The sequence below is a fragment of the Diabrotica virgifera genome, chromosome 8 (assembly GCF_917563875.1).
Source record: "Diabrotica virgifera virgifera chromosome 8, PGI_DIABVI_V3a".
In the NCBI taxonomy this organism is placed as follows: Eukaryota; Metazoa; Arthropoda; class Insecta; order Coleoptera; family Chrysomelidae; genus Diabrotica; species Diabrotica virgifera.
In genome coordinates this window covers 73,307,698-73,324,031 of record NC_065450.1, presented here as the reverse complement: position 1 = coordinate 73,324,031, position 16,334 = coordinate 73,307,698, and the positions used below count along the sequence as shown (strand labels likewise).

The 16,334-nt window shown below is 32.8% G+C and overlaps 1 protein-coding gene across 2 annotated transcripts in view; it reads right to left on the bottom strand.

The window, feature by feature from the left end:
* Positions 1 to 757: 757 nt before the first annotated feature.
* LOC126889847 (solute carrier family 25 member 16-like) overlaps positions 758 to 16,334 on the bottom strand; it is a 60,205-nt gene continuing 44,628 nt past the window's right edge. For both annotated transcript variants that reach the window (XM_050658534.1, XM_050658533.1), the window contains exons 3-6: positions 14,596 to 14,748; positions 13,277 to 13,476; positions 10,911 to 11,224; positions 758 to 7,476 (exon numbers count right to left, since the gene is read on the bottom strand). In XM_050658534.1, the coding sequence (XP_050514491.1) occupies positions 7,248 to 7,476; positions 10,911 to 11,224; positions 13,277 to 13,476; positions 14,596 to 14,748 (896 nt within the window). In that variant the 3' untranslated portion in view covers positions 758 to 7,247. The remainder of the gene's footprint in view (positions 7,477 to 10,910; positions 11,225 to 13,276; positions 13,477 to 14,595; positions 14,749 to 16,334) is intronic.

Here is a 16,334-nt window from a genome sequence, read left to right as displayed (position 1 = left end):
TGCATTTGTTCAGAGATACGTGTCTCTTGGTTTCGTAGCTTTTTTGCTTTTCTGTTCGATATTCTTCTAGTTATTCTTGACTTCCATTCTCCAGGCATTTATTTCTCGCGAGGTCTTAAATTTAATTTTTTTTGACATTCTTTCGATTTTTGTTGTTTGGGGTCCTTTTATTTGTTCCGCAGTTTCTTTTATACTGTTTTTTATGTAATTCCATTCCGATTATATCCTCATTATTGTATCTTCTCAGTCTTTTTACTATAGGTACTGTTGTGTAAAATTTCTAGTGTATATTTTCTTCATTTCATTCTCTATTTCTTGCATTCTTACCTATTACTAGACTGGTTTGGATATCCCAGGATCTGATTTTAATGGACTTTATTCTTTTCCTCCTATTACGTCCCTTTCTTTCTTCTATGCGTCTTGTTTTGTTATTTTCGTTAGTCTTTTCTATTGCCGAGATATCATGCTGGCTACCAGTTTTCTCTTTATTTGGTATCCACTTTATTTTTTTCTTCTAATACACTGAATATTTTTTGTTTTACGGTATACTTTGCAATTTTTTCTCTATTAATAATAGCTGTCTTATCTTTGACCTCTTGGAAGCTTTTGAATCGCAGCCTTATCTGTCCTACCAATATGTTGTCATCTATTAGTATGTCTGCGCTTAAATTTTACTGTTCTTACTGAGTTTCTCAACGAATGAGGTTCTCAAACTCATAGTCCCTCTAAAATTTGGGTATATAATCAAATCCAGATGTAATTGACAAAAAATTTATTAATTACAAGATAAACAACAATAAAAAATGGTAACAGTACAAAAATAGGTACTCTCAATACAGTCATTTTTTATCTCTCTTATATAATTGTCTATCCTTGTCAAGATGCTTCACAAGCAAGAAAAATATAACTACAAAAATAAATAAAAAATATAAAACAATAAAAAGTATAACTAAACAGATTAAAAACGTTCAAAAATATACTAATCTATATAACAATCGTCCTTCAGATTTGGACCACGTCGTGTTTAATTGGATCATTTGTCAATTCTACTAAACATGCCTCTACACCTACGTAGTAGATATTTAAGGAGAGTAATGAAAAACTAGAAAAGGATGGAAAACCCTGGATCAAGATGCTACAATGGTGCATAACCAAACTAAACAGATGAGATATTGATCTCATGATAATATTTTGATTCATTTGATCGGTATTAAAATTCAATGAATAAAATTTTGTGAGACTTTGGAGGTGATACTTTTGCGTCGTACTGATTCGGTAAAACGAAAAGATCACCGTGCCGTTTTAGCACAAATTCGTTTTCATTAAATAAACTGGTCCCAATTTATAATTAATGTTTCTTAAGTACCTACATACAAAATGGGTATCTAGTTGTCTCTCTTCGTAAGTTATCTTAAAAAGCTGTTTTATATTGCACGTGTCTTTTTGTATTATAAAAAATAATAGAACAAAACAGAATACCACAAAAATAGAGATCAAACATCCTAATACTTCTCTTCGAAAAAGGAGACAAATCGAACCCGTAGAATTATAGAGGAATTAACTATTAAATACAACATTAAAATTAACAACCAAAGAGATAACAAACAAACTAAACGAAATGATAACAGCAGAAGAAGAGCAAGGCTTTAGATCGGGAAAATCATGCATCGACGTTATATTTATAATGAGGCAAGTTCAAGAGAAATCGTTAGAATAACGTTAGAATACAACAAATCGGCATATTTATATTTCGTGGACCTTATAGACGGAGAGGCAGCGCTGAAAAATCTATTTGAATTTACTAAAGCTAGATTTTTCACAGTCGATTACTGTGAGTGTGCAGAGAAACATACTGCGGTCGGTTAAGCGAAACGTAGAACAGGGGTAACTGAGAGGGTATCAAAGTTGCTTTCCTACGAAGGTAATTAAATCCATTTACTAAGGCTGAAAATCAGTACACACCTTCTAAATTAAATATAAATAACAGTTATTATAGTCGGTCAGCTGTATGACGGGACAGAGCCGGTCGGTCGGCCCCAATGAATGTACAGGGTTATTCACTATATTTTGACCCCCTTGTAAACTGCTTTATTTGCAGAATTAGAAAAAAATGTAAAAATATTCGATTTTTTTCTATTATGATTTTTTGACATATATATCGTACTAGTGACGTCATCCATCTGGGCGTGATGACGTAATCCACTATTTTTTTAAAAATGAGAATAGGGGTCGTGTGCTAGCTCATTTGAAAGGTTATTCAATTCTCTATACCAGCAGTTCTCAATCTGTGGTACATGTACCACTGGTGGTACATTTCATTTTTTGAGGTGGTACACAAAACGCAAAAATAGCCAAAATCAGCACCACTGTTATAGTTTGTTAGATCACTTAGTTAGATATGTATTTCAGTTAGGTGGTACCAAAAATAATAAAAGGTATTTGGTGGTACATGATACAAAAAGATTGAGAACCGCTGCTCTATACAGTACTATAAACATTAAGATCATTATTTATACAGGGTGTCCAAAAAATTTTTTTGAATCATTAATTAAACAATTAATTTAATTTAAAAAAAATTTTGGTCACCCTGAATATTACTGAATAGGGAATTGAATAACCTTTCAAATGAGCTAGCAATCGACCTCTATTCGTATTTGAAAAAAATAGTCGATTACGTCATTGCGCACAAATAGATGACGTCACTAGTACGACATATATGTCAAAAAATCATAATTTAAAATCGAATAACTTTTGTATTTTACTTTTTTTTTCTAATTCTGTAAATAAAGAAGTTTACAAGGGGTCAAAATATAGTGAATAACCCTGTACATTCACTGGGGCCGACCGACCGGCTCTGTCCCGTCATACAGCTGACCGACTATAATAACTTTTATTTATAAAACTAAAATAAAAATTCCATTTTTAATTCAGTTGCAATGCGAAGGCAAAACAATCTTATTTTTCACTTAAAATACGGAGAGCAGTCCAGCCCTCTGAATCGACGATTTTCGACTCTTGTTGGAGTCTCATCGGAGAGAACGTAGGCCTGCTTCTCCATACTTTAAGTCATTAACACCGAGAGTTTATCCCCCACACCGCAACTGACGTGAATGGACTAGGTGACTAACGTCATCTGGCAATTGAAAGATGAAGTAGTTTTCAATCCTAATAACAATATTATTAATATTTAAAAATATTAAAATATTACTAAAAGATTTTTAAATTGAAAACTTATTATTTATATTTAATTTAGAATGTGGAATGTGTGTACTGATTTTCAGCCTTAGTAAATGGATTTAATTACCTTCGTAGGAAAGCAACTTTGATACCCTCTCAGTAACCCCTGTTCTACGTTTCGCTTGACCGACCGCATTATGTTTCATAGTTTCATAGTAGTCGACTAATCACAGTAATCAACTGTGAAAAATCTAGCTTAAGTAAATTCAAAGAGATTTTTCAGCGCTGCCTCTTGGACTATTAAGAAAGCATTTGTCAGGGTCAAATTAAAGGACGTTATCTATTTGTTATACTCAAGAGAGGTACCTCTAGCAATAATTAAAACGATCCAAAACATCTACCAGAACAACACAATAAAAGTGAAAGTAGAAGATTAACTAACTGATCCAAATGAAGCTGGCAATGGGATAAGACAGGGGTATTCGCCGAGTCTTTTATTGTTCTAGCTGATCATAGATGAAATAACAAAAAAAGTGAGAACGAAAAAAGGATACCAAATGGGAGAAAAACAACTTAAAATAATCTGCTATGCAGACGAAGCAATACTAATCTCTCAAAGTGAAGATGAATTGCAACGTATATGCTGCACCAATTTAATATGTTAATTTTCCCAAAAAAAAAGGCAAAATGCATGGTTATAACAGAAAATCCAATAATATGTAAATTGGAGCTAGAGTTTAAATATCTAAGCATCACACTATCTAGCTACGGAAAGCTCGAAACAGAAATGGAACAGCAAATATAGATCTACAATTCGACACATTTCTTCTTAAAATTCTCATTACTTTTGACCATAAAGTCAAACATCACATAATGTCATCTAGACGGCTTTATGTTTAAGTGTAATTTTATTTAAAAATAAAAGACTAAACAAACACACTACATTACATTATGAACGGTATTAAGAAGAATAAGAACTAATTATCAAGAAAGAAATAGAAGGAAAACGTGATATAGAAAGACAGAAGAAATCATGGCTCAGGAATAAAGAGACTAGATCAGAACTGAAAGCAAGGCTCTCATACACCAAGCCCACAATGGACAAGACTTTGCCAAACTGGTTGCAAACCTCAATAGAGATGGTATGTAAAAGAAGTGGTACTGAATGATTTGCAATTAAATCCAACAAATTCATTTGTCCTTTTATAAACATATATAAAATAGCATCATCAGATTTTTTCTTACTTCTTCTAAAGCGAAGTGATTGATTAAGAGTGACTAAATAACTTTGTTGCCAACTAAAATATTGCTAGCTACAGTTGTTTGTATATGGTTTAATTGAAACGGTTATCAGTTACTATAGAGTGATGTATTTGTACAGATAGTATACACTATACTAAGAGTGAGTTTTATGTATGGAAACACTCAATTATCTCGGAAAGGGTTTGCGCAATTTTTGTAGGTTTTGGTGGGTAAGGGTTTTCTAATGCGGCCGATATTATAGTGCTAATTACATTGTTGTCAGATTTTTCGTTTTCCGGAAATGTAATGAACTTTCTTATTTGAAATGAAACACCCTGTATATTTTTTAAGTCCTTAAGAGATACTGATTATTTTTCATGTTATATTCCCTATACCTAAATGCCATAATTTAGGAGTTATTGCTACATTTATTTTAAAAAAATTTAAACAAATTATAGAAATCAATTTTTTCGGCCCTGGTAAAAATTATTTTAGGTTTATTGGATCATTGTGAACAAAAAGATGTTTTGTAATTTTTCTCTAAAATTAATCGTTTCCGAGTTATAAACAATTTAAAACTGAAAAAAATCGAATAATGACGATTTTCAAGGTTCAAAAACACAAATAAAAAATATTATTTTTGAAACTGCGAATTATCCAAATTTAAATTCTAGACTTATTTTATCAGCTACCGATAAGTAATTTGAGCTTGTTTAATTTTAAAACATTGTTTTTTAGTTGTTAATACGGCCCGATCGCCCGTCCTCTCATATGCACTTCATTAACAATATTAAAAAGCAATGTTTTAGAATAAAACGAGCCAAAAAATTTTATAGCAAGCTATTAGAAGAATAGTTTAACCTGAATTTATGTATGTATGTACTTCATAATTTTAAAAATCATATTTTTTACTTGTGTTTTTGAACCTTGAAAATCAACATTATTCGATCTTTGTCAGTTTTAAATTGTTTATTGCTCGAAACCGATTAACTTTGGAGAAAAATTACAAAAGACCTTTTTTTTTCCCAATAATATTCCCAATGATCCAAAGAACATAAAATAATGTCTACCCGAGCCGAAGAAATTGATTTTTATAATTTGTTTAAAATTTTTTTGATAAATGTAGAAATAACTCAGATATTATGGCATTTAGGTATAGGGAATATAACACAAAAAATAATCAGTATTTCTTAAGGACTTTAAAACGCAAAAAATATACAGGGTATTCCATTTGAAATAAGAAAGTTCGTTAGATTTCCAGAAAAACGGAAGATCTGACAACAATGCAATTAGCACTATAACATCGGCCGCATTAGGAAACCCCTACCAGCCAAAACCTATAAACATCGTGCAAGCCGTTTTCGAGATAATTGAGTGTTTCCATACATAAAACTCACTCTGTATAAGTTTTTCTTTTATTCTTGTTTTTCTTGACTCGACAAAAATGAAATTTACATAGTGAGAAATCTGAGAAATCTCTATTGGAACCAACAGGTCGTGGTAACATTAGATGAAAATAGTACGGATGAGCAACAGATAAGTAGAGGAGTGAGACAGGGCTGTGTTCTTTCACCATGTCTATTTAATATATACTCCGAAAAGTTATTTACACAAGCACTTGAAAACTGCAGAGAAGAGATCAAGATAAATGGTGAAAATATAAATAGCATTCATTATGCCGACGATACAGTCATTATCACTGAAAGTGATAAAGACCTGCAGACGCTATTAAACACAATTTGTGATACTGGGGAATAGTTTGGTTTAACAATAAACCTAAAGAAAACAAAAACCATGGGTATCAGTAAGAAGGATAAAGTCATAACAAGGATCCAGATAAAAAATGAAGATATTGAACAAATGGACAAACTGAAATCCTTAGGGGTCCGGATTACGAAAGATCTGAATCGGAAATAATAGATTCGATCAAGAATAAAGCAGTCAAGAGCAGCCTTTTTGAAGATGAAGAAATTTCTGAATAACCAAAGACTCCATCTGCAAATCCAATATAGAATGGTAAAATGTTATATCTACTCTATTATTCTTTATGGTGCATAGTATTCTTCTTTATGGTGTATAGTATTCTTCTTTATGTATTTTAATATTGGACTGTTAATGTTGAATAAGTGAGAAAGCTGGAAGCTATTGAGATGTGGCGGTAGACGAAAAAGGGATTCTGGTAGACGAAAAATATCCCGACTGAAAAACATTCGTGACTGGACCGGGTTAAACACAGACGCTTTAAAGAAAAGCAGAAGTCAAAGACGAATTTGCAATGGTTATAGTCAACTTTCATTAGTATAGTCGGCACTAGAAAAAGAAGAAGTTTTTCTTTTCATAAGCATAACATTCAAACTAGAGAGCAAAAATTCGTGTAATATTAAAGGTAGTTTCATGTCACACTATTATTTAAAGACTTTTTAAAGTAGATATGTGAAAAAATGCTTCCTTTAGCCTTGCTCTAAATTAAATTGTGCCATTATAATGTTTTCTAAAACGATTTGACTTCAATCTTGGTCTTAATGTTATCAAAAACCATTTAATCTACAATGAAGGTGAAGGTGACTTATTTTGAATTAATATCTACAACATGTTTAATTTTAAATTAGATATACGTCCTATAAATGGCAACACTGCGATCAGTTCAAGTACGAGACGGTCCCCTCTTCCCATGCTAATGCACATGATTCTCGCCGATTCTAACTCAGTCGCTCCGTCGTCCACCGTCATTCGACGATTAAACAACGACAGTAGACTAAGCAATGTTGCCGATTTTTGCACTTCCTTCAGTCGCCTATATCTAATCAAAAACTGAACGTGTTGTATCTTTATCCTACACTGACTTTTAAACCTGTATCTAGATTAAGTAATTGTTTGCATAGTTCGTAAGTGGAGAAAGAAACTGCAACCATCGGTATTGCTCTCATATAATTGATTGACATTCCCCTGTAGAGTCCTTTAATCACTCCGTGTTCCGTGTAAATTTTGTAGAGGGTAGTAAACATACTGTGGCCGTAATGATGTGTTTCAGGGTTCATCATGGCTAGCTGCATACGTCTAAAATATAAATAGGCGTTATCTACTGTATTTAATGAAATTTAATCAAAATTTGAATTGAAAATATGTTTTAAATATCTCAAATTATCTTTCGATATTTTAAGAAGTACCTACCAGATGGACGGACATTTAGTATGGTATAATTAGACCCAAACCCAGACATCCAAAGTGAAAGTTATCCTCCAACACCAAATTGTTCTATATGGTCCACATAATGTCCACTATATAAGTCACACCATTTTGAGCGTCGGGTTGGGGTAGAAATTGGTAAATTCGTAGTTTTTTTACGTTTTTCGTCAATATTTCTAAAACTATGCGGTTTAGCATGAACAACCTTCTATACAAAATGTTCTACATTAAATTTGAATTAAAAAAAGGCCCGATGCATAATCCTTCTAAAATGAACGGTTCCAAAGTTACGGAGGTAGTATAGTATAATTGGCCCAAAAAAGGCCTAACCCAGACATCCAAAGCAAAAGTTTTCCTCCAACACCAAATTGTTCTATATGGTCCATATATTGTTCAGTAAAAAGTTACACCATTTTGAGCGTCCGGTTTGGGGGGAGATGGGGAAGAAGTCGGTAAATTAGTAGTTTTTTTACGTTTTTCGTCAATATTTCTAGAACTATACAAAAATGTTCTACGTAAAATTCAAAACAAAAAAGGTTCTATACACAATTGTTATAAAATCAACGAGTTACTGATTACGATTTATAATTGGACTTTTTGTTGTTAACTTTCGATTGCAAATTAATTAATTGAGTTATACTTTCGAAGAGCAAATAAAAAAATACGTCTGTATCTTGTCTGTATGTTTTTTAAAGCTCAGCTACGGTTTGAAGTTTGAACAGTTACGGAGGGTGAAAAGTGGTGGTTTTCGATACTTTTTATATTTTTTAGGCAATTTATAATATTATTACTGATGAAAGAAATTTTCTTTAACAGGATTGTGTTTTGTAAATAAAATTTGCTATTTCAGAGGCCGATGATATGTTAGTGATAAGCCCTTGAAGAAACGTCAACCTGACCACCCAAAATCATCATCAAATGCCCAAACAATATAAAAAGTATCGAAAACCTCCACTTTTCACCCTCCGCAACTCTGAAACCGTTGATTTTATAACAATTATGTATAGGACCTTTTTTGTTTTAAATTTTATGAAGAACATTTTGGTATAGAACATTGTTTACGCTAAAGCATAGTTTTAGAAATATTGACGAAGAACGTAAAAAAAACTACCAATTTACCGACTTCTCCCCATCTCCCCTCCCAAACCGGACGCTCAAAATGTAACTTTTTACTGAACAATATGTGGACCATATAGAACAATTTGGTGTTGGAGGAAAACTTTTACTTTGGATGTCTGGGTTAGGCCTTTTTTTGGACCAATTATACTCTACTACCTCCGTAACTTTGGAACCCTTCATTTTAAAAGGATTATGCATAGGACCTTTTTTTATTTCAAATTTAATGTGCAACATTTTTGTATAGAAGGTTGTTCAAGCTAAACCGCATAGTTTTAGAAATATTGACGAAAAACGTAAAAAACTACGAATTTGTGTGACTACGCTCAAAATGGTGTGACTTTTTTCTGAACAATTCTGTGGACCAAATAGAACAATTTGGTGTTGATGATAACTTTCACTTTGGATGTCTGGGTTACGCCATCTTTTGGATCAATTGTATCATACTAGTACAACTCTGCAAAGAGAGAAAAAATAGCGGAAGTTATGGAACAATTTGAAATGCTTACGAAGCTAAAGAAACTAGTGACGATGACATTGAAGCATACGACTTGCAACGTAAGAGTAAAAGAGGGAACCTCAGAAGATTTTGCAATCAGATTGAATTTAAGTTTTTTTAATGTTCCGTACACGATAATTGTGAAAGTATCCGAAGTAAGAAATTCATATTTTATCAATAGAACGTCAAAATGATTAGCAAAATCTTAAAAAAATCGATTACAATTTAATTACTTTTTTGCGTTGTAAATATTAAGAGGAAACAGTAGCGATCAACAGGTAGTGAAAACGCGTTCCAAGATTGTGGCTGTAATTTTGAATATTTTTTCGAGATATTTGGCACACGTATTCGTAATATAATAAAGAATGGCGGTACAGAGCCAAATTTGAAAAATATATTAATATGTGGAAATTACTCTGTAATTAAATACAATATTAAAAAAACGAGCCTATACCGCCATTAAGAAGAACAAAAAAATACACTTTCTTCAAATAAACTTTTTTATCCGATGCCTAGATTTTGTGTCATTTTGGAACTACTAATGAAACAAAAAAAAATTGAAGTTCCAATATGACACAAAATCTAGGCATCGGATAAAAAAGTTTATTTGAAGAAAGTTTATTTTTTTGTTCTTCTTAATGGCGGTACAGGCTCGTTTTTTAAATATTGTATTTAATTACAGAGTAATTTCCACATATTAATATATTTTTCAAATTGGGCTCTGTACCGCCATTCTTTATTAAATTACGAATACGTGTGCCAAATATCTCGAAAAAATATTCAAAATTACAGCCGCAATCTTGGAACGCGTTTTGGCTACCTGTTGATCGCTACTGTATCACCTTAAGCGATAACAGTTAAATAATAAATTTAAAAATTACCGGTGAAAGTTGAATTGTAGTCCGCTAGAAGCGACACCAGCGAAGCTCAGAGCGTATAAGCTGGGTCTACAAATAAATCTAAAGAAAAGCAAGGTTGTGAAAGTAAGAAGAGAAAGGGGGGATGTGACAAAGTTCAAGGTAAGCACACAATTAGGAGAGTTTAAGTTTGAGGAAATAGACGAATTTGTATATCTAGTAGCAAGGATAACAAACAAGTGTGAAGAAATGAAAGAAATTGATGCCAGATTAAGTAAAGCCAATCGATCTGCGGAGCCATGAATGATTTACTAAGATCAAAACAGCTGTCATGGAATACGAAATTCACGATTTACAAGACTACAATAAGACCAACAGCGATATACGGATGTGAGACATGGATACTCAACCAAACAACAAAAAAGAGTAAGAAGATGGGAAAGGAAAATAATCAGATGAATATTTGGAGGGAAGAGAACAGAGAAAGGGTAAATAAGAAGGACAGATGAGAAAGATTATAATATTTATAAAGAACCACACATAGATAGCACAATAAAATCAAAAAGGTTGTAGTGGCTGGGCCATATAGAAAGAATGAACGATGACAGAGTGGTCAAGGAAATAGCATGGAGAGTACCAGATTATAAAAGAAAGAGAGGAAGACCACGCAAGCGATGGAGAGAGGCGGTAGTAGAAGACCAGAAAAGAAACAGGAATAACAGACTGGAAGAAGTTGACAAATAACAGAAAACTATGGAAAGGAACAACAAATCTCTGGGCCTAAAAGGCCTGTAAAAAAGCTGCATATTATATATAATAAAATTGAGCTTTACCTTCTTGTTACATCTAAGGGATAGCTAACACTTTGCGCAACCGCTCCTGCTAAGCCTCCGGATAAAAGTTTGGCAGGTACTGTCAGGACTAATCCTCCGGTATTCTTCTCGCAGGGATTACACGCCAAGTGTGGTAAATATTTCATAAATCCATACTTGATGTACTCGAAGATATAAAAGGAGAGACCGGCGTAAGGCACCATGCCCATAAGAGTCGGTGTGAATCCCCGGTAGAGAGCTCTGGCGCCACCTTCTTCTTTAAAGATGGTAGAAGCCGCGTGAGCTATCCCGGTATAGATGTGCTCACCACTGACCTAAAAACAAAATATTCATAAATAATTCTACTGTACATACTACTGGTCTAAGAGCTAGCAACGTTTTCGAGAAATCTTTTTAAGACGGCTGATTCTTTCATATATTGTTCCCTATGCTTCCTCGAACACCGTACCGGCCATCTGGCTGCTGATACAGGTTGAGTTCATTACTGCGCAGCAGACCTGTACAGGTAAATACAAAATCAGGGTGATTGATTAGTGTGAAAAAGCTTAGTAGATCCGCTATAGTAATAGATAGCAATAAAAGTTAATAACAAAAATTGTAGCTAACTTTGCGATTCACATTACAAAATTAGTTAGAATGTTACAGGGGGTTCGATAACATAGTGGCAGACCAAACTTTTGTTTTTTTAGATGGAACACCCCATATTTTATTTTATATTCGAAATCTTCTTAACTTCCCCATCACAAAAATATAAAGGTTTGCTATGTTATACAGGGTATTTACAAAGTTATAACCAATGTTCTATGAAAATCGTAATAAGTTCAGCTCCCTGTATAAATAAAAATAAGCACAACAGCAATGGTTTATTGGTGCCATATTTTTTTGTTGATTGTCAAAATTTATAAAAATGGTTGATATTGCTAATTTTCTTTATATCGAATGCAGGGTGAGTCAAAACGCAAGTACATTATTTTCACAGTAATTTTAAATAGATCACCCTAATTAATAACTTGCTCTGAAAAATGAAAATATCTCGAAAACTGACAAATTTAGGCATAGGGAATATTATACAAAAATTAAAGTACGGTAATGATATTTTTCGATAGTAATATAAAATACAGGGTGTTCCATTTAAAATTGAGTAAAGAATGTACTTGCGTTTTGACTCACCCTGTATTCGATATAAGGAAAATTAGCAATATCAACAATTCTTAAAAAGTTTCACAATCAACAAAAAAATATGGCACCAATAAACTATCGCTCTTGTGCTTTTTTTATTTATACAGGGAGCTGAACTTGTTACGATTTCCATAAAAAATTGGTTATAACTTTGTAAAAACCCTATATAACATAACAAACCTTTATATTTTTGTGATGGGGAAGTTAAGAGGATTTCGAATATAAAATAAAATATAGGGTGTTCCATTTAAAAAAGCATAAGCTTGGTCTGCCACTATGTTATCGAACACCCTGTAACAATCTAACTAATTTCATAATGTGAAGCTGAAAGTTGGCCACAATTTTTATTATTAACTTTTATTGCTATCTATTACTTTAGCGGATCTACTGAGCTTTATCACGCTCATCAATCACTCTTTACATTGATTTTAAATTATTTTAGAACGAAAAATTTTTTTGTCATTACTTTTTAAACCACAGGAATGTCTGGCAATTACAGTTCATATTTCTAATAATGTTTCAAAAGTATGTAATGACAAAAAAATTTTTCGTCTTACAATAATTTTAAATTCGATATGTTTACCTGTACAAGTGTGCTGCGCAGTAATGAAGGCAACCTATATCAGTAGCCAGATGGCCGGTACGGTATTCGAGGAAGCATAGGGAACAATATATGAAAGAATCAGCAGTCTTAAAATGATTTTTTTTTCGACGTCGCTAGCTCTTGGTCCATACCTTATAATATAAAAAAAGCGAAAGGTAAAGTTTTCAATCCTAATAGCAAGATTAATAATATTGAAAAATATTACTAAAAGATTTTTATATTGAAAACTTATTGGTCCATTTCCCTGGTGACACCTCCAAGGCTTCTACAATATGCAAGCCAGGTGGATGCTGCAGTGAAGAGAAAAAGGAAGGAATTCTACACTATGCAATTCACAACCCCCGTCTGCAGCTTGGTAAAGTTCTAACGAAAAATGGACCTAAATAAAAATGGTATATTACGCTATTACGGATTACGGTATGCGGGCAAATAAAAACAATAGTCTATTCGCTAATCTGAGACACAACTGTCTACACTACAATCACAATAAAGATGCACTAGAAATAAACAATCATGATTTGGGTGTGCTCCTCGTGCTTGTTCAATATTATTTCTAACCTAAATGTAATAAATAAAAACATACCTGAAATGCTAATCGAGCCCTAATAGTATCTAAGGGATAAGTACAAAAAACAGAAGTTAATCCGGCTGCTGCGCCGGCTAAGAATTTATCTATATGTGACGTTTCTCCAAACACTCCATCTAGGTATTTTTTGTATACCTCAAACGAAGTAAACTGAATAGCTGCATATGGAAAAATCCGTACCATTTGGGCTCCATTTCCTAAAAAGTAAAAAACATGAACATGTATATACCGTATGATTCTAAAATGCTGTGAATGTTGTAATCCACTGGCGATAAAAATTTGCAGTAGATCCCAAATGTCTTACAAAGGGTAAAAGGGTAGGGTAAAAACATACGCATGATGTGGAATACAAGATCGAGGCCACGTATCTTTCCGGTCTTTTTCTCTCTTTCTTTTTTCCTCTGGTTGGTATTCAAGTGCTTGTCTTGCTATGTTGCTTAGGTCTTTTCTCAAAGTGTGGCTAATCCATTTCCATTTTTTTCATTGACTGTAGTAGATATGTTAGTTTGCTTTGTTCTTTCCCATAGTTCTGTATTAGTTATTCTGTTGGGCCAATACTTTTCGGGGCGTTGGGGCAATATTTTCAGGATTTTTCTTAGAGATTTGTTTACAAAAGTTTGCAGTTTTTAATTGTATTTTCGTCCTGTTTCCATGTTTCTGCTCGGCAGAGTAGTATACTTTTAATGCAACTATTAAATATTTTAATTTTTGTTGTTTCAGATGTATCTTAAACTTTTTTTTGTAAGCATTTATTAACAATCAGAATTACATATTCTATGAGTTAATTTGATAACCAGTACAATAACTTATATCAACTATTACAGTATTGTACACTAATATGGCGTTATAAGGTACATCAACCAGCGGTTTCACCTCAGTTTCAGCGAAGATCTATGGGCCATAATCTTCGCAATCTTCTGTTGTTTAGTGGCTGCAGTAGTGGTAATATTAATTGGTTGGGGTGGCCTTCCAATTTCTCGTGGTGTCTGTTGGCTTTTTCTTGAATTACTGTGTTGACTAACGGGATGTTTAGGTCTCTATGAAGGGTTTGGTTGGAAATGTACCACGGGGAATTTGCGATGGTGCGTAGAATTTTTGATTGAGTTCTTTGGATAATTTGTGTATCTCTTCAACTTGCTTACCGTTTATCATTATTTTATTATTTGGATGGTAATTATTTTTTAAAAGTTTGAAACGTCAAACATTACTTATTTAAAAATGTAATTTTTATTACATCAATAATTCTGGATTAATCTCGCATAAACATAATATTTCAATAAAATTTCATTCTAATAATGAATAAATTTAGTACCAACCTTTGTAAAGAGCTAATGGTCCCTCTTTATTGATGACGTGTCTTAAACCTCCAACCACCCCGTGACTTTCGTGATGCCTATTGTGTGCTTGTAAAAGAATTTTAACTCTATCCAAAGGAGCTACTGTAGTCTTTGAAAGCATTCCAGCTACACCTGAAAAGTAATAATAATTATTAATAAATGCACAAATATGGTGTATTCCAGTCCACGAATATACGACTGTTTTGGATTATCGCGACAACGAATATTTTAGTGTGCAACATAAGAAGTACGAAAGAAGTACGAAAGTACAAGAGGGCCGTATATTCGTGGAATGGGGTATACACTCGATCCCTATACAGACCAGGGGCTTTACAAAATTTATTCAGAAAACTATTCGCTCCGTGCATAACTAACGCGACACCTAGCGCCTTCACCTTACATTTTTGGGTCTCACAATTTGAGGTTAAGCATAATATGATAAATACATATAGTGAAATTTCAAATTATTATTAATTAGTTTTTAACGAAATTTTTCCATTTATTATAAAATGGATGTAGTATTAAGAACTGGATTTCTAAAAATTCATCACAATTTATCTTTTCTGTTCCAAACGAAACGGAAAGGGCAAAATCTATCCTCGTTTTGAAACTAGGATTAAATAATTCAAATTATACGGTTGGCTTTTGTAAAGCGGTGGACACAAATTACGTGTTAACTATGATAATGTCCATAATATAGAGTAGGGAGGGAATGGTTAAGTGAAATAGTGGGGTAAAGCGAAATAGCTCGTTTTCAAATTCCTCCGCAAACGGAGCCATCACTGTTTATAATCAAATCAATGTTTAGAAGTAGTACGTGCTTATCGACCATTTTGAAACGGTCGTCTGTCGATGTTATTGAAAATACCACTGTTTATACATTTTTGAGCGACTATTTGTAAAATCTGCAGGTGAGTGTAATTGCTAATTCTTCTATTCTATCTTATTTAACTAAACATATTTTTGAAAGCAACACACAAAAGCAATCATACTTAACTATCATTTATATAAAATGTAGATTGTTAGGTTAGGGTTAAAACTTTTTACTGGACAAGTTTGCTATTAAATCCATTTGGGGCAATGTGAATGTTAATAGATGGGACAAAGTGAAATATCGTTTCACTTTGCCCCACATGTAATTATACTTGAATGCCGCCATTAAAAAGAATATTTATATTTCCAGGTGTAAAATGCGAAATTATAAACGAAAAATGACCCAACAACAATAGTATGTGGAGCCAATGACATCTTTAATCAGACCTTTGCGAACGGGCATCCTTTGCCAAAATCAAGCTCCTATGCAACACGCAATTTCTGTTGCTACGTTAAATCGGAGGATTAAATCCCGAAAAAATGAGAAACAAGCGCAAAGTAAGAAGCTAGGCCGATTTTAAACCGTACTCTATGAGTATTTCACTTTACCCAACCATGCGGGATAAAGTAAAAAAAAAGACAAAGTCTGACAAACCCACGCATAACAAAAAATTTACTGACTTAATTTAATTTATATTTCGACATAATGATCTTAAACTTTACTGTAATAAGATATATTTTTTACAAAATTTCATTTCGAGAATTTATTTAAATTTAAAATAATTTAAATTTAAATATAAAATTTATTTAATTTCAAAAGTTTAGCTATTCCACTTTACCCTACTCTCCCCTACATAATTTACTACTTGGTAATATTGTAACATGTTCCATTTTTGTACTCACAA